This window comes from Mustela nivalis (assembly GCF_964662115.1).
Source record: "Mustela nivalis genome assembly, chromosome: 20".
NCBI lineage: Eukaryota > Metazoa > Chordata > Mammalia > Carnivora > Mustelidae > Mustela > Mustela nivalis.
This window is the reverse complement of record NC_139039.1, coordinates 40,319,561-40,344,592: the sequence shown is the minus strand read 5'-3', so window position 1 is coordinate 40,344,592 and position 25,032 is coordinate 40,319,561. Positions and strand designations below refer to the sequence as shown.

Here is a 25,032-nt window from a genome sequence, read left to right as displayed (position 1 = left end):
GGGCCCTCCCAACAAGCCCCTGACGTACGTCGGGAGGGATCCGCTTGGCCTTCATAGTCCAGGGAAGGAAGTGTGGATCAGGCACGTCGCGGCTTGCGAGGTTTCTGCAAGGCCGCGCACGGACGAAACTCCGACTTCAGACCCAGGTCCTCTGGCGTCAGATCTGCTCTTCTCAACGTTCCTCCCTCCCTCCTCACGGGAGCTGAATCACTTACGGGGACGCTGGTGGAAACACTTAATTTGCATTTCTGTCACCGCTCCTGCGGATGGCGAACACAGGATGAGATTTGTGACATCCTTGAGAAGCAATTTCCACCTTCCCCCGAGTTTTCTTTGTTCACAACTTCAAGCGGGTGACAGCGAGGATTTCTCCAGAGTGCCCAGATTGGACCATCGACTGAGACCAGCCTGAACTTTTCACACCAGCTTTAGAAACATCCTCCATCCTCCTTTGCCTGAAATGCCCCTCCAGTCTAGGACTTCTTTATTTAGAAATTTAAGGCTTTTATGCCCGCTCGTTTCGGCGGCCGCTCATCCCCTGCAGACCCCGTGCCCCGGCTGACGTCATGTTCTGTTTTCTAAGGGGGCGGTGGAGCCTGAGGTCCTCTGGTATCTCGGCCGTGTGAGCCAGCGATGGCCCTGCTCTCTGTTCTGGAAACAAACCGGGGCAGGCTCTGTGCTCATGTTAACTCCTCACGCAGTCGTGAAGATCCGTGGCGGATGTTTAAAATGCTTCTGTGTGACACAGTACCGTATACACGCTTGGGTCGTGACATCTCTGTGCTTGAAGCTCCACTGTATCACCGCTCAGACCTGGGGTGCTCTGTCTCCCCTCAGCCAAGACTTTCTTGCCTTTATGAAACAAGCTTGATTATCAGATTATCAGATAATCTGATTACCTTCCTTGGAGAACCGTAACCAACACCCAGGACAATGTGGAAGCTTTGCCGTGACTGTTCCCCTGCTAAACCCTCTCCGGGGCCTGCCTAGATCCTCTGACCCAAATGCTATGAAACTAAACAGCACTTTTCATATCTAATTTCTAACAGCTTTAGGAAGATTTGATTCCCACACCATGCGATGCGTCCATGGGAAGCACACGATTCAACAGTGTTGTATATCAGAGCTGTGCGGGCCTCACTATGATCGCTTGTAGAACATGTCTTCACACCGAAAAGAAAGCCAGACCCTCGGGCAGTCAGTTCCCGGCCCCCAGCAACCACGGATCTGCTTTTCGCCTCCCTGCGTTTGCCTGTCCCGGCAGCCACCTGTAAACGTGGGCCTAGGAGTGTCCACACCATGTTTAAAGTGGCTGTGACTCAGTCAGTATTTAATAATAATAGATCCCCGATGGATTCCGTACTGCATCGTACTGTACATATAAATATACGATATTGATATAAAAATCTATCCCTTATTTTAAAATTTTTCTTATCTCCATTCATTGATCTCTGAAGGCTCGCAGACACATACTTTTGTGCTGAGAGCAGATCTTTTCATCTCTCTCGACACATTACATCTGTTAATACGGAGATATCAACACCCGTATGTGGAGGGTAAGTAGTCGGAACTTGTCCTGAACACCTTCTCTTTGATTTTTTGAGCTCTCTGCTTTCCTTCAAGTGTAGTCTAATTCATACCCTCACAACATTGCCACTTACCTTTAAAACACATTTCAGAAGTTGAACTGTAAAGCAGTTGAAGTAAGACAAAGACAAGATTTTCAGGAAGACATTGGATCTCTTTAAAAACATCCTTCAGAAAATCAAATTCCATTAAAATTTATGGGCAGCGTAGCCGGCTCCTTGAGGACAAGGGACAATGATCCCATCAACTAGTTTCTGGGATAGGCACCAATAAATGCTCCTTAGATAAATGACTCATTTTGCTGGATAAACCTACTGGGGAGAGCATTTTAATGCTGGAGAAGAAAACCTTTTCAGGGGCCCGTTCAGCTTCGGTCCTGCCTGAGGTTGGTGTTCGCACCCCTGGGTCCCTCTCTGTTGACGCTGATCCTTTGTACACGTTCACTAATCCTGGCCTGTGTTTTGTGTCTCTTGGGGAAAATAAATTATGGGAAATATGTTATAACCCATTAAATTAAAAAAAAACCTCAGAAATGTTAAATTTCAAAGAATTAAATTGATATCTTCTATTCTACTTGTATTCAACACTTCCTGGTAGAGACATAAGTAGTGAGGCCAACTTAAAGACTTTGAGTAAAAATGAACCCAGGGGAGCCTTTCAGCAGAGCCGGACTGACCTCGGAGACACTGTTCCCTATGATTCCAGGTGTGGGCTCTGCGGTCACTCTGAGCACTGACAGCCCGGGGTGCACAGCTCTGTCGCCACACGGAATGCTCATGAGCGTATGCAAATTCTCCCGGGACTCACAAAGGAGCTCTACAGTGACTCTTTAAGTAAGCAGAAAGGAAGCTTATGAAAAGAATATGGGGCATGTCTGAGATTCTCCAGGAGGGGAAGAGAAGCGGGTTTGAATGCTCTGCAACCAGGGCATCAACTCATCTCTGAAGTGGTTTCGTGAAGATCGTCATGTCCAACCCCGTTGTGCAAAAGCCTCATAGTTTTGACACCCATGGGCAGGCCACAGGCAGGTATGTCTGAACTGCTGTGTAGTAGTTTTTTAAATGAGTTTAGGGATTAGGTTTAGGGATTAGGGGCACCTGGGTCACTCAGTGGTTAAAGCTTCTGCCTTCAGCTCAGGTCATGATCTCAGGGTCCTGGGATCGAGCCCCGCATCAGCCTCTTTGCTCAGCGGGGAGCCTGCTTCCCTCCTCTCTCTCTGCCTGCCTCTCTGCCTACTTGTGATCTCTGTCTGTCAAATAAGTAAATAAAATCTTTTAAAAAAAAGTTTAGGGATTAAAGTCTAGCAACTTGTGTTGTCTTAAAAATAGCAAGATATCGGGGCGCCTGGGTGGCTCAGTGGGTTAAAGCTTCTGCCTTCTGCTCAGGTCGTGATCCCAGGGTCCTGGGATCGAGCCCCACGTCGGGCTCTGTGCTCTGCGGGGAGCCTGCTTCTCCCTCTCTCTCTGCCTGCCTCTCTGCCTACCTGTGATCTCTGTCTGTTAAATAAATAAAATATTTTTTTTAAATAGCAAGATATCTAAAACATGGTGAATATTAAACTTGGGGAACAGTTGGGGCTTTCCATGGGTCCATCCTGTGAATGTGCAAATCCCCGCATCCACAGTTCAGGATGACCCCCTGGCACAGAAATCAACACTCTTCAGAGGAAGATAACAGGATCCAGAGTCTCAGTCAACAACATCCATTGGACCTAAGGAAGATGAAAGAAAAAGCCATGCAAAGTTGTACCAACATGAGGCTCACTAGCAAGAAACACATGCAGATGAACCTGCCATGCCCCAGATGTTTGGATGATCCAAAAAGAACTTGAAAGCAGCTCTTGTAAGGGTCTGTGTCTCACAGGAAAAGCTGGTCTTGGTGAGTGAACAGACAGTGGGAAGAACCAGCTCACCTTTCAGAAACAGGAGCACCTGATCTGAAGTGAGAAATTCACTGCTTAAGGGCAGACTGAGAAAGCCGAAGGGGAAGTCTTGGTATTTGGAAACAAATCAACGGATATAAAAGCTGAAGAAAAGAGAGGTAAAATGTTGGGGAAGAAACAGCCTCAGTAATGCACAGAATAGCGATAAGTGGACTGGTGTATGTGTGATTTGAGCACCGGAAGGTACTGTACGACACCTAGAAAAGCTCATCACAGACCTGTGGATAAATCATGGGTCAAAGACAAAAGTCGCAAGGGAAATCGTAAGTTGTCCATAACTGAACAATGGTGGGTACCAGCATGTGCAGGTTTGTGTGTGCCGCTAAAGCAGCCTCCACACGTATTAAGTGTTTCTGTTAGACAAATAGGCTTAGGAACAGCAATCCAGGCTGCCACCTTAAAGAGCAAAGAAAGGAGAGCAGATTAAATCCAAGCTAAGGGAAGGATAACATAGAGGAGAATCGGTAAAATATAAAATGACCAATAAAGAAAAACTGAAGAGCAAATATTGGTTCTCTGAAAAGATTAATAAAGTTGATAACCCTTAGCAAGACTGATCACTTTAAGAAAGGGGAAGCGGAGAAAATACATTTTACAAATATGAGGAATAGAAGAAGGAGTGATTACAGATCCAACAGAGATTAAAAGGGAAAACTGTAAGCAAATTTATGTCAACGAATTCTACAGCTTCTATGAATTGGACCAATTTCTAGAAAAACATACCTACACAGAAGAACTAGAAAATCTGTACAACTGTATTATGGACTAAAAAGATTCAAGTCATTGTTCAAAACATCCTCACAAAGAAAACTTCTGGCTGCGGTTGTTCGCCATGAAACCCCGTTAAACGTGTAAGGACGCTGTGACCCCGCGTGCCCAGACACAGTCACCCGAGGGCAGGGGAGCAGGTCCCTCTCGGCTTGTTTATGCGCCTGTGTGAGTCCGGTACGGAAACGTCACCCAAAGAGGCAATTACTAGTTGTTTTAAATGAACAAAATATTAACAATCCAAATCCAATAATGCATAAAAAGAACCGAGCACAGTTTCTTCGTGACCAAATAGACTCGTTCCCGGGAAGCACGGTTGATTGTGTCCATCAGTCAGAGAGGGCGGGCGCCGGGGTGGCCTGGTCGCCGGGCGGCTGACGCTGGGTTTCGGCTCCGGTTGGAGTCCTGGGGTCGCAGGTCGGTTCCGCCTCGTGCTCAAGGTAGAGTCTGTGGGGATTCTCTCCCTCTGCCGCGGCCCCTTCCTCTGCTCACCCGCTCGCTCTCACTCTCCCTCACTCAATTAAGTAAATAAAATCTTTTAAAATAAATAAACAAATAAGGAAGTAAGTAAATAAATAAATATCAGTGAAGGGATCCGCCACGTTAGCAAATGGAGAAGAAACGTGATATCATCGTATCAAAGCATGCGGAGAAAAGAGAACTCTCGGCCATCCCAGGAGAAAAGGGAGCTCCTTTAGCTGGAGGAAGGAGGAAGCGTGTTTGCATAGGATGTGGAGCCCGCGTAAGTACGGAGATCATCTAAGATTCGGTAAAGGCTGGGCCGCCAACCTTATCATTCCTTATTCACATTAGAGTGGACAACAGCTGAGCAAGATAAGACACGCAAGATAAATAACTAACATCGAGATTAAAAAGGAAGAACTTTACTCTGTTTATTCTCAGACAACAAGATTGTTCACACAGAAAACCTAAGGAAAGTACGGAACAAATTCTAGAACAAATCATGGCATTCACTGAGGCCAGGGCGCTAGCAAAATACCCAAAACCCGACTGTAGTTCTTCCTCTTTTTGTATAAAGATTTGTTTGTTTGTTTGTTTGACAGAGATGGGGAGAGAGTGAGCACAAGCAGGGGGAGCTGGAGAGGGAAGCAGTCTTCCCGCTGAGCGGGGATTCCCCGTGCAGGACTTGATCCGGGGACCCTGGGACCATGACCTGAGCCGAAGGCAGACACTTCACCAGCTGAGCCCCCCAGGCGCCCCTCCCCGACTGTATCTCGTTGGACCATCGACGGACAGCCGGACAGTGCGCAGTCCGCAGTCGTGCTTGCTGAGCCCCGTCACCCACTCCCCGCGACCCTCCCCTCTGGCAACAACCGGCTCGTTCTCTGTACTTAAGAGTCTGTTTCTGGGTTTTGTGTGTTTGTTCCCTTGGTTTTTTAGATCCAACATATGCGTGAAACCCTGTGCCATTGGTCTTTCTCTCGGCCACGTACTCCGCTCAGCATAACACCCTCTCAGTCTGTCCGTGTTGTCGCAAATGGGCGAGATTTCGTTCTGTTCTGTGGCTGAGGGTCAGCACGGCCTCCCCGCCCTCACCTGCTCAGGGGGTGCTTCCATCTCCATCCAAACCCTTCCTCTTGGAACCATGAGGGATTCGGAAGACTGTTGTCTAACCTCCCAGTCCTTGGGGTTTTTCCAGAAACCGTGCTGTGATTGATTTCTAGCTTGATGTCGCCACGGTCCCACAGCACACGTGGCATGATTTCTGTTCTTCCGGAATTTGTTAAGGTCCGTTTTAGGGCCCCAAGTCTAGTCTGTTGTAGTGAATGTTCAGCGTGCGCCTGAAGACACTGTGGGTCGGGTGCTGCTGGCTGGAGGCAGGCTGCTTGTAAGACGGCGTGAATTTGGTCCAAGGGTAAGCTGGGCTTCTCCGTCCCGGCGCTGGTGATGTTTGGGGCCAGACAGCTGTCTCCTCTCGGGAGCCCGCTGTGCCCATCTCTCACTTCGACCATTAGATGCGCCTGCCCAACCCACCCTGCCCCCGGACATGGCCAAGGGTCCCCTGGGTGAAGGACCCTCTTCCCCATCCTGGGTGAAGAACCACGCAAAGAGAACAGGTCCGCACTGCAGAGGGACCCTCAGCGTCACAGGCGACGCTTCCGCTCATCCAGTGACCCAGTAAGAACTGGAGATGGCAGGCCGCGGAGTGAAGGAGCATGCTCCCGTCTGACAACGGATCTGAACCCACGGAGACGTCCCACAGAACAAAAACATGAAGCCAGATAACCTAGCCTTTCCAATGGCTTCTAGCTGGAAGGTCGAGTCACAAAGAAGGTTGTGCAGGTGGAATGAAAAGCAGAGCCGCAGGGACAGCCCCGTCACCCCCTGCAGTTAGGACGAAGGACAGCATGCGGTAGGGTCACCGCACCCGCAGAGCGGACTGGGCTGTGCGCCGCAGCTCTGCCCTGCCTACACCAGCTTGGTTTCCATGGGTAGAAACAGACTGCGTATTTATTGCTGTGTTCTGGAATTTCTATTTTGGACGGGGGATCTCTTTTTTATTCTCTTTAAAAAGGTTTAAACAGTTGAAATGTTTTGTTGGGACAAAATCTTACAGGGAAAAATGGGCTGCCCCCTCCCTATCAGCTTCCTGCTGGACAAGACATCGCGACCAAACACCAGAGCGGCTGCCCTGGGTCCCCTCCCCACATCCAGGCCTTCCGAGGACGAAGAAAATGGGTGTTTGTCACCATTAAGCAAGCGCGCCCCACATTGGGCACCCCCTAAGCCTTTCGTGTTGAATATTCAGGAAACACGACACATTAGGTCCTGTTACTGCGAGCCGCGCTTTTCAGACGCCCACAAGGAGCAGAAACCTGTCTGCGGGGACACGGGCTCGAGTGGGCGGGAACAGGCTGCCCCTGCCGTGTGCTCTCAGCGCCAGCCGCGGAGTGTGCCGCGGGACCCATCACCTGCCACGGGGCAGGTGCGCGTGCAGAGCCGCATTCACGGGGGGCGCCGGGAACACGGGGGGTGCCCAGTGTACCTGCAAGGCCGTGTTCACGTGGGGCGGCTGTCCCCACCACCCCCTGGGGTCTCTGTCCCCCAACATCCTCTCACTTTCTAAAAATACAGTGGCTCATGCCCCAAACTCATGACTTGTCTCAGAAAAGTCTCCTCTTCATGAACAGATTTGACGAATTGTTCAGAACGGTCACTTGGCACTACCATTTTTTTTTTTTTTAACCTTTGCCACCATCTAGTTCTGCCCCAAATCCCCCAACACCATTTCCCCCATGGGGTGTGTGACCCTGATGGCTCTGCCTGGGGCCGCTGCCGCCTCCGCTCTGGGCTGTGCGCAGGTGGCCCTTCCTCTCCTGCCCTCCAGCTAACCTGGGGTGACCAGCGACCGCGCTCCGTGTCCCTCTTCGGTCTCGGGGCTCAGGCCTGTTCCGGGGTCCTGCCCCTCTGACGGACCATCCTGAAGACAGGAAACAGTCATGACTGAGCTCGGGGCTAGAGCCTGTGCCCCAAGCAGGGGAAGACACGACAGCAGACACACCTCCTAACTCCTCGTGCGGAGCAGACGTGGAGGGTGCCTGTGGCTCTGGGAGGGACACACTCGGGGCGGATTTCCCCTTCCCGCAACCCGCGCAGTGCTTACCGCTCCTCTACGGCGCCGGAGAGAAAGGCCTGGGCTACTTCGTCGGGGATCCCGAGTCTGCTTACGGGACTGGCATCACTGAAGACAGGGCCTGCTTCGCGTAGACTCGGTTCTGTCCGTCCGTTTCACGGGGTCGGACGTCAGGGAGAAGCCCCTGAGCCCGGGGTTCAGCCCACAGACCCAGGGCAGCCACCGGCAGCAAAGGACTCAGGGGTGGGACAGGAGGGGACGTGGGGGGAGCATGAGGACTCCGCGAAGCCGCCCCTGCTCCCCCACATCTCCCTCTGGCAGCCTTCGACTCGGGCCTCCACACTGGCGGGACGGGCCAGCAGGGCTGCCATTGAGAAGGGGAAAACGGGAAAAAAAGTATCTTTGTGTTATTCTGGAAACCTTTCTATGATTTCCTTTTCGTATTCTCTAAGCCAGGGCAAAACTAGACATGAAGATGTGCTTCTCCCCCCGGCAACCAGGATCCCAAAGCAGGAACTCTCCATTTTCGGGAAGAACCACGGGGCTTTGAGGGGCTGTCAGAATGACGTGGGATTCCTAGGATGGTTTCTGCAGAGGCACAGGGCTGTCCTGGAGTGAGGGTCCCAGGGGCTTGGGGACACACGCTGTGTGCCGGAGAAGGAGCCCACCGTCGGCTTTGAGCCCCACCTGTGCCCCTCAGCATCAGGTCTGATTTTCAGCCTCCAGATGTGTGATCGGCTTGGACAGCTGTCTCTCTGGGACTCGGTGGTATTGAGAAACGCTGAACGGTTGCCAAAAAAAATCCTCTCAAGTCTAGTGAGGCTGAAGTTAGGGGTTTTTTGAACTATTTAAGATACATGAAATGAAGGGCCATATATCTCTCTGCTTCTCTGACTCAGCAGCTGCAATCTTGGGGCTAAAATCTGGGAGCTGACTGGCGGCACGGTCTAGCTCTGCTGCACACCGTGTGTGAGCCGGCACCAGTGACTCAGTGTCCGGTTTGTGCCACGTCACCTGCTTCCGGGCGTATCCAGCACAATATTGTAGCAAACGTGAGCCATCATGAGTCAATGTTTCAGAGGAAAAAATGTGTTTAGCTTTCTACAGTGACAACTGCTCCGCTTTGGAGGAAAGAGATCACGGGGTGTTAGGAAACATGTTGGAAACATAGACTTCCTCGGGGGTGAGTGCCATGCAGAAGCCACCAAAAGGGTCACTTGCTTTCATTTTGAGGACCTCTCTTCCCTCACAGCCACCGAGCTGAAAGTGTGGAGACAGAGACAGACCCAATCTTTCGGGGGCCCCGAGACCCTTCATCTGAGAACGCGGAGACGGCGAGGGGTGGTATTAGAAGGGAAAGCTAGGATGTGGCAAGAAAGTAAGAAATCGGCCCCGACTGGCAGAAATGTGAAGTGTGACATGAGCCATTTCAAAGCAACGCAAGGAGAGGGGAGATGCAGAGATTTTGCATTTTTGCAAAGTCGGAAGTGAGGCCAAAAGCCCAAGTCAGGGGTTTAGCTGGAGGGTTCCAGGCTCCTGCACACAATGCTGGACTGAAAACACGCAGACCCTGGCTGGGGGTGGGGGCCAGCTACACACACACACCTCACCCACTTGTGCAAGCCACCCCAAGCCCCACATGCAGCCCAGTCCAGGACGCAGTCCGTCGGCATCTCACGGCTCCCTTGGACTCTGGCCACTTCCTGCGGCACTCAGGTCGGGTGACCACGCCTGAGGCTTTGCCCACCTGTCTTGCCTGGCTCGTCAGGCCTGGCCCTGCCAGCCTGGAGCTGTGGGATCAAACCAGGAGTCTAGGCAAAGGGTCCCCACTCCCCATTAGATGCCCAAATTACAAAATTAGAACCAGCTGTATGACAGCTAATTTCTTCCTCTTTTTGTTTTATTTTGTTATCAGTGAAGGGAACTGAAATGTGCTACATACCTGGTTTTAAAACAAAAATGGACATGATATAATTTACAATATAAATTATATTCTACTGATATGTGAAAGTAAGTATTATTAATATTGGCAGAAATACAGACTTTAGGGGCACCTGCGTGGTGCAGTGGGTTAAAGCCTCTGCCTTCAGCTCAGGTCATGATCTCAGGATCCTGGGATTGAGCCCCGCGTTGGGCTCTCTGCTCAGCGGGGAGCCTGCTTCCCCCACCCCTTCGCTTTCCTCTCTGCCTACTTGTGATCTCTGTCAAATAAACAAATAAAATGTTTTTTTTTTTAAAGGAAGAAAGAAAGAAATACAGACTTTATATCTGTAATAAATGGGCACTGCTTACTCAGAACTTAGAATTGAGGCCAAGTTTCTCTCTGCTAACCCATTTTTACAGAAAGAAGTAAATCACAGAGAAAACAAATTACATCAGGAATTTATTCCAAAAAGCAAGTAACAAACTTGAACTGGCAACGGAGTCAGACTTGGCAACCGAGTACTTCCCCCCATTTTTACATCCAGGCCCGAGCACTGACCCTGTTGGTGTTCCCACTGCGACCCAAACTAGGACAGAGGCTTCACTACATCTGGTCCTACAACTGCAGCTTGGGATCAGATAAATCGAATATTTACTCTGTTATCAAAATATGGTCTGCAGAACTTGAAACGGAATTCAGTGGACCAGAAGTTTAAGCTAAGTTGACCTTTCTGCCCACCACAAGCCCTCACGGGCTTCCCATCTTTAAACACGGGGGAGCATAGCATGAAGGGGGATCAGAGAATGCTGGTTTTTAAGGGAGTTTGGAGGAACGCAGCCAGTGTGAGGGTGAGGTGGGGTGGCCTCCCAGCCTGCTCTTTCTCTCTGCTGCAGTGCGTGACCCGCGCAACTGTGCCTGAGTTACAACCAAAGCCAAGACTTTGGGCCTTCCTTTTGTTTTTCTGAGTGTGTAAAGTTGCCAAAAGCTAACATGATTTTTGTAAGATTCTCAGGTTTTGGGCTTAAATTCAGAAGCCACGTCCAGTGCTGTGCTGTGTGAGTTACAGTGCTTTTCGGCACATTTCGTGAACGTGGAAGGATCCTAACTTCGTTACCTGGCCACAAACAGTCAGGTTTCAAAGCAGCTTTGTAAACAGCATCCCCTGTCACTTCTGACAACTTTGCATTTGTAACTGAGCCTGCGGTGTGGACCTAATGCTGGGATGTCCACCAAAAGACACACATCCAGCTCGAAACTTCCCAACGGCCTCTTGGCATGGACTGGAGCGCGCCTCTCTGCTCTGCCCCTTCCGTGTGCATGTTCACAGAACACCTTTTCTCTTCATTTCTTTTCTCTTTTAGCCAGAGCTACCTGCAAGCTACAAGCGACGTGCCTGCCGTCCACGGCCTGGACCCCTCAGCCAGCTACAACTCCCCGAAATTCCGCTCGCGGAACCAGAGCTACATGAGAGCCGTCAGCACCCTGAGTCAGGCCAGCTGTGTGAGCCAGGTCGGGACGCCTTCCCTCCCTCTCCCTCGGGTCCGGTCTCTGATGCCGCGTCCTCACAGTGGCCGCTTGCTGGGGGCAAGGCCATGAGCAGAAGGACGTTCCTGCCTGGAACCGTCTCTGACCTCCCCCCGGGAACCCTGGAACCCTGAGTGGTGCACACCTGCGATGGTGTCCCCGCACACTGGCCTCCTCTGCGTCAGGGGTGACGTCTCCGCCTGCTTTGCTGTCTTAGCTCAGACCATCTTCCTTCCCCGGGGGGGTGGGGCCGGGCAGGTGCATGACAGCCGGGGTCTGAAGGCAGCGGCTCTCTATCCCGGTACCCACTGGCAGCTCTGCAAACCCCGTAAGAGGAGGTGAAAATAATCCGGGGTGCAGAGCCGAGTTTGCCGGGCGCACAGGACCCGTCTCTTGGTCGTTGCGCAGCCAGGTGGGAGCAGTGACCCCGGGATCGAGTGGCCGTGTTGGAGGTTTCAGTTGGGGGCAAGAGGCATGACCACTGGAGGGGCAAGGAGCCCAGCGGGCTTCCCTCCTGTTCTGAACTGTTCAGAGTTCACCTGAGCAAAGCGAGCTCTGGCTGCGCTCCTAATTGCCCTCCGAGTAGGAGCAGTAAGAGCTGAACGCCTGAAATGTTAAACAGGTCGCTTACTCGTTCTAGCTGCAGGTAAAAACAGTGCAGGAGCTCACCCCATGGGTCTCAGGCTTATACCGATGCTTTCTTGCCCTTCCTGCGGAGTAGCGGCTAGAGTGTGGCTGGGGCAGAGCCCGGCTCCCCTCCTCCCTGTGGGCCCTCCGCTGAGGAGAACCTCCCCTTCCCCATCGGCAGGGACAGGAAGGCCGCACGTGCACGGGGGTGACCCGCAGTCACTTATGGGCGGGGGTGATGGATGTTGACTCTCATTCTGGGAAGAGAAGTATACAGTCGGTGCACACTCGGTGCCAGCCAATATTGTTACTAGAGTAATAGCAACAGTACCGGTAGCACGTAATTCTAGAAAGCCTCCTGCTTACAGACGTGCTAGGAGCATTCGGGAGCCTGCCAGTCAAATATGCTGAAGACGGTTTTGTCACAGGCTTTAAATGCCTTCTAAAGCAAGAGACTGCTCATTTTAAGTTTTTTTCTCATCAGAGAGTTGCACTCTGGACTTTTTCTACTGAACAGTCTGGGTTTTTCCTATTCCACAACTGAAGACAGACATGACCTCTTTCATCAACTCAGATGCTGGTTTTTAAAAACAGGATTAGGTTTCCAGCTTCAGCAAAGATAATTGCAGCAGACCTTTCCCTCTCCAGACCATTCCTGACGGCACACGAGGGCCATCCTGGACTGACCCCCAGCCCCAGGCAGACTGGGACCGGGGGCCACACCACAGCCTAACCTCCCGTGCCCCTGCACGTAATGATAGAAACAGCAAGAGATGGCCGGCAGCCAGATTACCGTAATTATCGAGTTAACTGGGGAGACGCCCCGCTCAGCAAGGAGAAGGTCCAAGCTGACAGTAGGGGTTACTAACTGAACAGGGCACTCTAGGAGGCACCTTCCACCTCACGCCCACCCCCGGAGAAGGACCCTCCCAGCGGGCTTCTCCTGAGACTCGAGCTTCCCTTCGGGTTGCAACACCTCCTTTACGAACACACGACTTCAGAGTCAGACGTGACCCCATCAGGACCTGCGGCAGGGGGCAGGGTGACTTCACAGCAGACGGGGCGACTCCTCCAGAATTTGCTTTCTTTCTCTTTCTTTTCTATTTAAGTCGAGTTGGCCCCCAGTGTCGCATTAGATTCAGGCAGGGGCCGGACCCCGCTCTGTGTCCTGGGGTTCTCCCTGCAGTGTAACTGCGTCTGCGCTGTCCCGTGTCGGTCCCCGCTGTCACGACGTAACAGACCTTCCTGCACCTCCGTCTCCCTGACTCGTGCACTCCATCACCAGAAGCCTGCCCCTTCCTCTCCTGTTCACCTGTTTCTCCCGTCCCCCCCCACCCCTCTCCCGGGCGACCGGCAGCTCGTTCTCTGTTTGTGGGTCCGATTCTGCTTTTCGTTGGTTCTCGTTTGCTCTCAACAAACAGGTTTCCCTGAGTGCACAGCGCGCCTCTGCAGATGCGTTCACGAGAGCCACCAGCTTCCCTCGTGGCAGGAACATAACCCGTGCGCGATCCTCGACGCCGTGTCTTTAGTGACACCGAGCCGGGATTTCCAAAAGTAGCAGGTCCCTCCGCCATTCTCTGTCGGGAAGTACTCACCACTGTAGCGGGAGCAGTGGCGGACAAGGTGGGCGTGTGGGGCTTCACCGGTTTTGAAGGCCTGGACCTCCGGAGTTCTAAGTCGCTCTGATTCCTGAGTTCTATGGTCAGACTTCACGCTGAACTCAGTTTTTAATTCTGATTTTTTTTTTTTAAGTGTTACTTAGAAGAACCCCGGTGCCCCGGCAGTGGACAGGGCCACTTCAGCCCTGGAAGCAAATCTGTCATAATTCCATGTGAAACCCCGGCCGGTGTGACCTGCCACCCCGGGGAGGAGGAGGAGGGGGCAGTTTCCAGGAACGGAGCTCCGTGCACATGGGCCGATGCTCCAGGAGCCCCGCAGTGTCCCTGAGCGCCTTGCAGTGGTGCCTACAGTGGCTCCAGACTCCGCACTCCTAGCACGCAGTGCTCTCTCCGGTGCAGAAGCAAGACGACAGGTCTGACTGAGTCCTCCTGAGACTCACTCGTGCGACAGCAGTGCAGTGGTTGGAACTTGAGTCGCTGGACTCGGGTCTGGCGTCTCTGAGCTCTCCAGCCTGGGACAAGTCCACGTGGGTGCGTGGAGCGTCGGGGCGGACGCTGGACCGGCCAGCAGGGGCACTGGGATTGCAGTGGTGGCGGGACGTGACACCTTCCGGGGACCAGCCTGAGCGGTGGGATTTATCTTTAAGCAGAGCCTCTCCCCTGGAGAAACGTCCTGGAAGGTACTAGAAAGACACATGGTGTGGCTCGTGTGGCCTGCGCTCTCCAGGCATCTCGCCGTGGCCGACCTTCCCCAAGCTCTCTGGGACACACCAGCTTGTCGGTTCATCTGACGAGACCCCAAACAGGGTTTTTACTCCTAGAATGATGTCCCCACCATTCCAGAGACCACAGTGGGCTTTGTCCTGGTGGCACTGTGCCCCCTCCCCGACACACGTCCGCGTTCTGCATTACGGTCTGTCTGGCCAAGCCTGTGCCGTGGCTGGAAGAATGCCCACGGTTTCCACATCCCAGAGAGCACTTAGAGCAAGACCATAAGACCGTCCAGTTCTCCATCATTTGAGAAATAATAACAAGGCAGCAGTGTGCCCGGCTGAGCCTGCAGGTCCCCATCCCTGCCATGGCTCTGCCCGTTACTGTCACCCAGGGGTCACCCAGTGGGGCGTGAGCACTGTGGGTTTCCAGCAGACTGACCTCAGCCACGTGCCCTGGAGCTCCTTCCCAGCTGTGTGCGGACATGAGGACATAGGGGAGCGGGACGCCAGGCAGCGAGGCAGGAACCGCGTCTCGAGGTGGTCACCTGTGTGACACTCAGGGATGAGCAGGGACTCATGTCTGTGCCCGGCACGCCCCGGCTGCGCACAGAGACGAGCAGACAGCACTGCGGCCTCCCATCCCCCCGTCCCCACGACCCCAAGCAGCCTCCTTCCCTGTGTCACCTTGTCACGTGCCCACACCCCATGTGTGGAGGGCCAGCGTCCCACCCTGGAGGGTCCCAGAGCCATGCAGATGCCAGCTGCCCATGCGTCCTGGCACTGCTGGGGTCAGACACTCCTAATGAGCCGCAGCCCTCTCCCGGCGCGCTGCAGGGACACAGCTGCGTCCCAGGGTATGAAGTGGCCGGCTGCTGGGTCCCCCGGTCTCCCCCTGACGCCTCTCTGTGGGAGGAGGACGGAGGCCCCAGACAGAGGCACACACCCTTGGGGCCACTGGGGCGGCGTGACCCAGCTGCCGTGGAGCCCCCAACTCTAGTGGCGTCCCTGCCCCCCTCCCGGTGAGCGTCTGCGGGCGCCCCAGACGGCCTCCCGCCGGCGTGGAGCCCCGGCTCCGTCTCCTCGCTGCTCTCGCCCTCGGCGCCGCTCCCAGCTGGGCCGGCCCAGCCACCCGAGGTCACGGGCGCACAGTCTCTGCATTCCCTTTGTTTCTGCTCGTCCGTGGTGGGGATAGTCTGACAACCCACGCCGTGCCTGGACTGGAGGTGCGGAGCCGGGGCCTGGGCCGCATGGAGGGGCCCTCTGCGTCCGGGCTGCGTCCTTCCCACAGCTTCCAGCCGTGCGTGCTCTCGGCCCCCTTCTCTCTCCTTCTCTTTAAAAAGATGATCTGGATCATCGTGGCTTCCTCCTGTCATGCAGCCTTTGTGTTTTAATTGTGGAGAAACATCCCCAGCAGAGTGTTCCATCTGGACCGCTTGCAAGTGCGCAGGTCAGTGGTGGTCAGTGCCCCGGCAGTGCTGTGCAGGCCTCCCCCGTCCATCCCCCGAACTCGGCAGAGCCCCAGTTCTGCCCCCCAGACCCTGGCACGGCCGTCTCGGTGTCTCCGAGGCAGTGACCACTCCGGGGACCTGGCACGGATGGAGCGGCTGAGTCAGAGCAGGTGTCAGACCCTCCATGGGCAGGATGCAGGAGTAGCCAGGCGAGGACGTGGGTCTGCAGGTCTCCATTCTCACCCCTGCTTTGCGCCCATGGACGGATACCCAGACGTGACGTGCTGGGTCCTGGGGTAGTTCTTTGAATTTCTTGAGGACCCACCACCCCCTTTCCACGCGGCCACACCCCGTCGTGCCTGCTCGGGGGTGCCATCTCTCACGACCTCTGTGAGGCTTCCCCGCCGCATGCAGGACAGCCACTCGGCCATCCCCCGTTTTCCTGCCGCTGCCTGCTTTGGTTCCTTGGTGCCCACATTCTCCAGAAGCAGGTCCAGCTGCATCTCTGAGTTAATGGTTCACAAAAGAAGACCGAGGAAGGTTTGAAAGACACTGTTTGTGGCCGTAACTTTGGCGCTTAATGTCCCCCTGGGTTCCGGGAGCTGAGCTGCGTTTCGAGTCCCCGTGTGACGTTGTATCTGCGTTTCCGAGTCTCCCTCAGGCTCAGTGAACACGTCCGCTCTCAGAGAGCAGGTCACTTTGACCAGTTCTTTGGGAGGAACAAGACAGCTTTCCTTCTAGAACCTCCTGAAGTGTTCGTGTGGCTGTAAGTGCCAGCAAGTGGGCCTCACGGAAATTTTAGTCCTTTGTCTATAAACTGGTTTTCTCCTCGGAGGGAGTGGGATTGAGCAGGGTTTCCACTAAATCCTGCCGCCGGACAGGAGCCACATCACTCAGATTTGGGTCTCTTCAGGCTGTCCAACGTGGATCTTCAACATACGTGATATGAGACAATCGGAGGCTTTGTGATCGCGTGTGTCGTGGAAAATGCTATGTTTCAAACCAGCACGTGTGTGTCCCGTGCTCTGCTCTCCAAGGAGCTGGGGCTGTCCTGACGCGAGTATTGGCTCTGTCTGTCCCTCTGCAGCTTCAGGAACCCAAAGGCCGTTCAGACTGACACTCTCACCTGTAATTTCCCTCTGGTCCTTTCTGCCGCACAACCCGGAGACTCCTCCCCTTACGCCATGGGTCTTAGTGGCGGCAGGCCCCGCCTCCAGCGTCTGGACCTCCAGAGCCGGGTTCAGTGTGCTCCGGTCTGCTGAGTGGAAGGAGCCTGTATTCTAGTCGAGAACCCAGGTGACACCAAAGAAGCCGCAGTCAGGGCCACAGTTAGAGACTTTAGAAAAAACCACGTTTGCCTCCCTGTGAGAGGGGCGGTCGGGGTCTTTTACCTGCTTTCACTCTGTGAATGGTCGGAGGACAGCGACAGACGTGGCGTTTCAGATCCTGCCTGTTCGTGCCTGTCGGCGTCAGCCAGGGTTGCCGGGAGGTGTGGGTGTGGACCCGGCGGCCGGCGGTGCAGGAGTGTGCTGGGGACGGGTGGCTGCGGGCTCCTCGTGGGCTCGGCAGGGAGCAGCCACCTGGGAAGTGGGACAGGGGTCTCAGGGTCTGGCCCCAGACCCTCCGAATGCCTAGGGCAAGAGGGATGGGTCAGGGGCCGATCTGGGAACAGTGCAGACCCAGGAGGCGCTCCCTCCGCCCGGTGCCTCCCCACTGTGCGCGGGGCCCACGCTCACCCTCCCGGCCTCCCGTGGGCCTCGGCCCTCACTCATCGGCCTCGTCCCACGCATACGCACCTGTTAAGCCACGCAGGGTTCACGCAAGTGGCAGACCCAGCCTGTGGGAGTAGCAGGAGAGGGCTCCCTCCTCAGCAGTCCATTCAGCCTGGCTCTGAACCGCCCAGGGAGTCTCCCGGTCCGCAGGCCAGGGGCGACCGCGCACTGTGACTTCTCACTCCTGAAATCCTCCCCCCGCCAAGCTGCTGTTAGCACCGCGTCCCTTCTCCCTGGACTCCCACTTAGAACCGCGAGTTGGTCTCAGGGCAAATTCATGAGTATCGGCTCCTGCCGGTGGCACGGACCCCACACCAGGGCCCTCCAGCCAACCCGATGGTCATGACCGTGTGCGCACGTGCCCCCACCCCCGTCCAAAGCCTGGAGATTCATTTTGATACATTTGGAACTTTGAGGTTCCCAGGGTGACTCTGGACCTGGGAGTTACGTTGCAGCCTTGCAAACCATTCCCTTCCTGCCAAACGATGCGAGGAGGTGAGTCTCCTCCTGTCCCAGCACAACAGCAACAGAGCTGGGGTGCACAGGGCAAAACCCCGCCGGCCAGACGCGTGGTGGGTTTCCATGACGATGCCCAGAAGCAGACTGAGCGTGTGTTTGCAACGGTGGCCTCCACACCTGGCGATGGCCGCTGTCAGCAGCCTGGAGAGGTGACAGAGGCGCTGGGGACAGCACAGAGGGGGGTGGCCGTCTGAACCTGACCTCGCACGCTCTCGGCCTCTCACAAACCTGCCGCCCCCGGCTGTCACCCGTCAGGCTTTCCGTGGGCTGCACGGAATGTCAGGAGGGTCTTGGAGCTGACGTTGTTCTTAGTGTTTGGTAAGAAATAGCCCAGGAAGATGCCCCTAAGCCTGACAGACCCGCGCGGCCCAGCTCCCGGGAACGGCGCTGCACAGGCTGCGCTGGGGCAGGTGCATTTTGTCTTCTCTCGTTCTGGGTGGACCCGGCCGCGGTCCCTGGCCGGGCCTCGCCACCGACTGTGCGCTGTTGTTGCAGATGAGCGAGGCGGAGATGAACGGGCAGTTCGAGTCGGTGTGTGAGTCGGTCTTCAGCGAGGCCGAGTCGCAGGCCATGGACGCCCTGGACCTCCCCGGCTGCTTCAGAACCAGGAGCCACAGCTACCTCCGGGCCATCCAGGCCGGCTACTCGCAGGACGAGGAGTGTGGTCCGGCCTCAACGCCCCCCAACACTGCCGCGACCATCCGGTCCGCAGCAGGTAAGAGCGCCCGTCTGGCCTCCCAGAGGAGCGCGGCCCCTCCACGCAGGGAAGCGACATCCCGCAGAGGTTCCGTACCTTTGCCAAGTGGCTCTCGGTGCGTTGTCACACTCGCGGTGGGGTTGGGAACGTTTCTTTCATGACTGACCTTTCTTCCACTTAGGATGTGATCTTAGTACCAAGGTTCTTTAAAAGAATCCAGCGCAGCTTCCGTGAGGGTTTCTGTAGGAAACAGGCTGACGCGCTGACATCTGGACGGTGATCGTAACTTCAGGCCGAGGGTCACTGGATCGAGGTCAAACCTGAGGGTCACACTCGGACCCCCGGGCTCCCTCCTCGCTGCGTCCAGTCTGAGCGGCTCATACACACGACTCTGTGCTCAGAGCCCATGTGTCGCCTGCCTGGGTCTGCTGACCATCCCCGCACTCTGCGGCTCGGTGTCACGGCGGGCTTGCGTTCCTCTGGAAAACCGTATCCACCCCGGGAATGTCCACCACCGGGACTACATGTTGGTGCGCAAGAGCTCGCGGCTCTGCTCCCACTCGGGTGGCGTGACGAGTACGCACAGCCCGGACAGACCACGCGACATGGTGCGCAAGAAGCGCCGTCCGGGCTGCGCACACCCCGAACTCAGAAAGCAGCCGTGGCCAGGGGCAAGGTCCTCTGACTCCGGGCAGAGCGAGGAAGGGACCAGTGTGGGAAAACGGCGAGCACGGTGTCCGGTAAACAAGCGCGGGCCCGGGGAGGGGGGGCGGGGCAGGGAGCTCGGGAAGGGGGTCTCAGCGGCCCGCGGGGCAGCAGGGCGCCGCTGTTGGCGCACTTTGGGAAGAGCGTGGGGTGGGAGAGCGAGCCCATGGGAAGCAGGAACTGCGTTCGGGCCTCGCCCTGGGAGTCGGGCCCTCCTGGACCACAAGCTTATTGACTTCCCGACTCTCGGTGCTCAGAAGAAGCGGTCGTGGTGACTGATTCGTGCAGGGAGCGAGCGGCTACTTTTCAAAGTGCATGTGGGTCCTCGGCAATCTTTCTGTGTGGCTCTGTGGCACCCACGTGGGGATTTGGTGACGTGTTTTGACCATGAAGGTTTAAGGTGTTCCGAAGAAGTGGACTGGGCCACGGGGTGCCGGGTTCCCACTGCAGGGTGCCGTGGCGACGGAGGGGCCAGCCCCACGGATGTGCTCCGTGCACATGGGCCAGGCAGTGGCAGTTACCGGGGCGTCCTCTCGGCGGGCTTTGTGGGTGGCGGGGCTGAGCCTCTGGCCCTCCTCCTACGCGTCCCAGATCTCAGGAGGTCCCTGCCTCCCCTCGGCGCAGTCACAGACCACCTTTCCTGCTCTGCCCTCGTGGGAAATGACCGCGTTCCAGACGTAGGGAAGTGGTGAGCTTCACAGCCCCTGCATTTTAGTATATGTGCTGCCGAAGCGAGCACACAGCCCCTGCATTTTAAAAAACACACTTTCAGAGATGTTGGCTGATCTCTTTGCTCGTGTTTGTTGAATGTGTCTTATGAGCGAGTGACAAGTGAGCACTTTGATGGTCTTCAGAAAGGCTTTGCAACCATAATTACCCAGTAGAAAATGACTTCATTGTGTTTAGGGCTGTCATTATGGGAGAAGAAAAATAAAGCTGTTTGCATAGAGATAATGCAAGAGCCCGTGCAGAAACCAGACTAAAATTCTAATTTATGTACATACCATTTTCATGAGTACATTGTTGTGTTCCCAAAATGTAGGCACCAGATAAATCACAAAAGATGCTTCTAGTCTGTATTTGTCTCGGATCTTGGCCTGGTTATGGAGTCAAGATTGCCTCCAGGCTGGGGCTTTGGGGCCGTGCCAGGGTCAGGGAAGGGTCTGAATCGGGTTAAAAGAGGAAGCAAAAACCGCTCGGGAGATCCCCAGCCCAGAAGGCCATTCTGAAGAAGGGGGAGCACAGGGCTCTCTCGCACTCCCGTTTCCCGCTTCACCCCGGGCGCTGTGTGTGCTCATGTCCTCGCAGACCTGGGCAGGCGGCAACTGTCCGTTCGGTACGACCGAGAAAATACTGAGAGACGGAGAGTCCTCATGTAGAAAAACAAAGGTAGGGGGAGGAACTTCCAGCTACACAGAACGTAAATGCCCCCAACCTTGCAGTCGGCCCAAGGCTCCCTGTCTGGAAGTCGTTCTGTCCTAACACACTCAGCGGGCGGCGTTCAACGCTGACCTCTCCCCGCGGTCCTCTGGGCATTTCGACAAACTGATTTTCTTCTATGGTTCTACAACTGTCTCTTAAAATAACTCCAAAAAAAATAGAAAACGATTTTCAAATTTACTCACAGTGATTATCTGGAAACCTAAGCTTTATTTAAATATGTTTCTTTTTGCAAGCTTGAAAAGTGGAAGTTGATGCGATTGGCTTGTCTCCCCTAGAACAAATGCATTCGTGTAACGAAATACGCAGCTCGGACTCACGAACTGTGTGACAGAGGCGTGAAAGTGTGTCGAGAACGCTGGGACGTGCGGTGGCCTTTCTGGTTTAGACGCCCCGCGGATGGGCGCGTGCTTCAGCGGCCCCTGCCTTCAACACCCGACAGACCGATGCTGTCAGCGCGTGTTGCTTGTCTGGGGGGACTGGAGGGCAGCTGTGTTGAACCCTGAAGGGCACGCGGCCGAATGGCCTTCTGCTCAGGTGCCGGGGGAACGCACGTGGGGCCTGGCGCGCGCTCTGCGGGGCGACACACAGCCGCAGACGTCTGTCCTGCGCCGTGTCTCTCATTAGGAGAATGGCCGCGTGCTGATTACTGTCCTGTCCTTCCATGAAGTGGTTTCGAAAACATCTAACTTTCATTTCACACATGGGTTCTTCCTCGTCTGTGAAATGATTTATCAGAGAGATTTACTTGTCTACATATGCATTCCACCCGATCTTTCTGGGGAGAGAATGTTATTGATACCATAGAGGAAAATGCCATAAAATTAGATTATAATGATTTTTCTCTGGGTCAAAAGTTTTTTCAACAAATGTCACAACTGATTCTAGAAGTTATTAAAACAAAGGGAAAATCCATACAAAGCATGACAGAGGAAATAGCCATAAATTTATTTTCATTTTATTGTTTATAGTTCAGTAGTAACTTGTCCCTCAGTGTACATCATAATTCCAGTTTCCAGGAGCACCTTGGGCCTCTCGGGTTCAGCTGCCTTCCTCAGCCCCCGAGCCACAGCTGGGTCTGTTTCTGTCCCCACGCTCCCTTCTCTGACTTGGGGATGACATTGGGCCTGCACTCAACCCAGGGATGGTCCCATCTCCAGACCCGGAACCTAATCACACCTACAAACATGCCTTCTGCCATGGTAGGTGACACAGGGCCCAGGAACAAGACTGTGGACATCTGGGGGTGGGGGCATTCTCTTGTCTACCGTCATGGGATCATGATGCCGTGATCCTAAATCCTGTAAATATTATAGTAAGTACTGGCTGACAGCCTTGGGAAGGGTTGGGTGGACGAGGTACCCTGAGCCCAGAGTAGATGTCTCTGTCCTCTAAAGCATGGGGAACCGTCACCCTGCTGGGCACGTGAAGCTAGTCCTTCTCATGAACCCAACCTCCTCCAGATGACGGGAAACCTAAGCCCGTGGAGGCTGCCGGACGGGGGTCTCATGAGAAGCCGTCAGCTGTGGCCAGGGGGCATAGAGGCTCCCCTTCCGGCAACCGCAGGATCAGACTTTCTGCCAAAGGCTCGTCCCCAGCTGTGTGGCCACGGGAACCGGTGCGTGGGTGATTCGGGGGCAAGGGCCGACCGCGAACACGTTCGCCACCTTTATGAGGCGGCCCGTGGCACCAAGATCTCTGGAGCCTGAGGGTGTCTCTGCCAAGGCTTCCGTGGGGCTTCTGCTCTCCCCGTGGCCTTGCGTTTCAGTAGCAGTCCGGGTTGCAGGCTGGACGTCGGAAAGGTGCGGCGTCATCTGTGGGACGGAAATGCCCCGGTTCCTGGGACGGCCGTCAGGAGTCATCTATCAGCTTTATCCACGTGTGCCCACGACCTCCCGGATAAACAGGCACAAGACGGTCCCAGCCCTGGGGACTGGGGGGTGAAGCTGTGCAGTTACCAAATGCAGCGGAGGGGCCCCCATTTCCCGGGCAGGCAGTGAGTGAGCGTGCTCTCTCCTTCGAAACCCGTGTTCAGGCCACCCTTGCGCCTCCCTCAGAAACACTCCCCGGGCACTGACAGTGGGGAGGGGGCCACAGAGCGAGCGACCCCCAGTCGTGGGCTCCATTCCGTTCCGTCTCCAAACCGGCCAACAGGCTGAGTCCCAGCAGGACGGAGAGGAGACCCACATACCCCAGACTCTCAGCCCGGATCCTTACACTTTACGACTGTCGGCGGCTGACCCTGTCCCACCGTCCCTACCTGAGATCGGGGACAACTGGAGCAGGCAGGAGCGCGGCGGTGCGGTTGAGACCCACGGGGCACACTCTGTCCGTCGTGGAGGCAGCAGCGAGAAGCTGTCTCTGGACTTATGCTCTCTCCCCCTTACTTTCCACAGGCCTCTGATTTTCTTTCTAAAAATATAGCCCCCCAAATGCATAGAATGCAGTTAAATGTAATAAAAATTACAGCCTAGCCCCAGTGTGCCCGCCTGCCACCCTTTCAGTTTCCTGTTACCAGGGAGCAAAGGCTCCGTCCCCTGTGGGGACAACAACCCTCGATGACCTGACCCAGGCTCACCCCGCAGCTGCGCTGGAAGCCCCAGCTGGTGCCCACCCCCTCAGACCTTCTCACTGCTTTTGCATATGCCCTGCCCAGCCCAGAACCTGCTGCCCGGCTTTCTGTATGTCATTCGTAGCTTTGCTTAAAATGCAACTCAGAGATCCTTTCTTCCTGGAAGCCTTCTCTGATTCATTCTCCTAATCAATTTAGATGCCAAGATAAAATCATCAGTCCTGGGACACCTAGGTGGCTCCATCGGTGAAGTGTCTGCCTTCGGCTCAGGTCATGATCTCAGGGTCCCGGGATCAAGTCCCACATCAGGCTCTCTGCTCAGCAGGAGCCTGCTTCCCCTCTGCCTGCTACCCTCACTTGTGCTCTCTCTCAAATAAACATAATCTTTGAAAGAATAATTTGTTAGCTCCTCCTCCCTGATCAGACAAGTTCTAACAAAAAAATTATTAAAACAACAAAATCCTAATTTTCATTTCTTTAAAAAAGGTGCTTCTCTTTCAAAGATGTAGAGATACCAGATGCCCACGACGTGAAGCTACAGCCGTATGCACTAGTCTGTGTTTACACTGTCTTTTACACAGGTTATAAAAGCATTGATACTATGGACTTTAGTCCTTACTTGTTAGTTTAAAAAGAATTACAGTTATACTTTTTAACTTATGCTTCTTAATAACTTAGACAAGTTATTTAAATTCATAATATTATAAAACATGAGAATATTGAAAAAAAATAATTTTGCTCTCTCAGGAAGAAAAAATCCTGTAACAATGCTGTTAAATCAGATCACCCAAAGTGAATTTTTAGTTTTCTTTCCATTATGACATAGAACATAAACTCATACCGGTGGAGCGCCTGGTGGCTCAGTTGGTAGAGCCTTCGGCTCAGGTCGTGATCCGGGGGTCCAGGGATCGAGTCCCACCTCGGGCTCCCTGCTCAGTGGAGAGTCTGCTTCTGCCCCTCCCCCCACTTGTTCTCTCTCTCTCTCAAATAAATAAAAATCTTTAAAAAAACAAACCTCACACTGGAAATGGGAGGAACACGACCATAAACTCCTATTCGTACGTTTCAGTTTATTGATTACACAGACTTAATAATTTCACATATATCGTCTTTAAAACACACTTAAAAGTTATAATTGATTTGTTACTTTTGTAACTTCAAATTTTCATTCTTTGCTTCTGGGTTCCAAGAAACACTTGAGACAATTTCATACGACAAATCTGGACTTACACAAAAATAGTTTCTGGTTAGGAATTTCTAGATTCTGGAGAATTTGCCTTTTATAAAAATGATCCTTTAAAACATGGCACATGAGTGGAAGAGAATTAGACTTCTTACTACCCCCACATCCTTCCCGTTGTGTTGCAAGTGGCTGGCGGGCTTCTGCTCTGCGTTGGTGATAGAGGATGCAAGCATCGTCATTCTGAGGAACGCTGGAAAATCTCACTTAGGATCATTGACCGTGTGTCAGCCTGACTGGGCCAGATATTTAGTCAAACACAATCGTGGATGTCTCTACGAGGTTTGCTTTCTTTCTGCTGAATGAAATGTTTGGATCGATAGGATTGAGAAAGCAGACT

The 25,032-nt window shown here is 54.2% G+C and overlaps 1 protein-coding gene across 8 annotated transcripts in view; it reads left to right on the top strand.

Moving 5' to 3' along the window:
• Window positions 1-25,032, top strand: part of DLGAP2 (DLG associated protein 2) — a 776,206-nt gene that overhangs the window by 706,208 nt on the left and 44,966 nt on the right. For all 8 annotated transcript variants that reach the window (XM_082715291.1, XM_082715286.1, XM_082715287.1 and 5 more), the window contains 2 exons: window positions 11,178-11,325; window positions 18,534-18,753. In XM_082715291.1, the coding sequence (XP_082571417.1) occupies window positions 11,178-11,325; window positions 18,534-18,753 (368 nt within the window). The remainder of the gene's footprint in view (window positions 1-11,177; window positions 11,326-18,533; window positions 18,754-25,032) is intronic.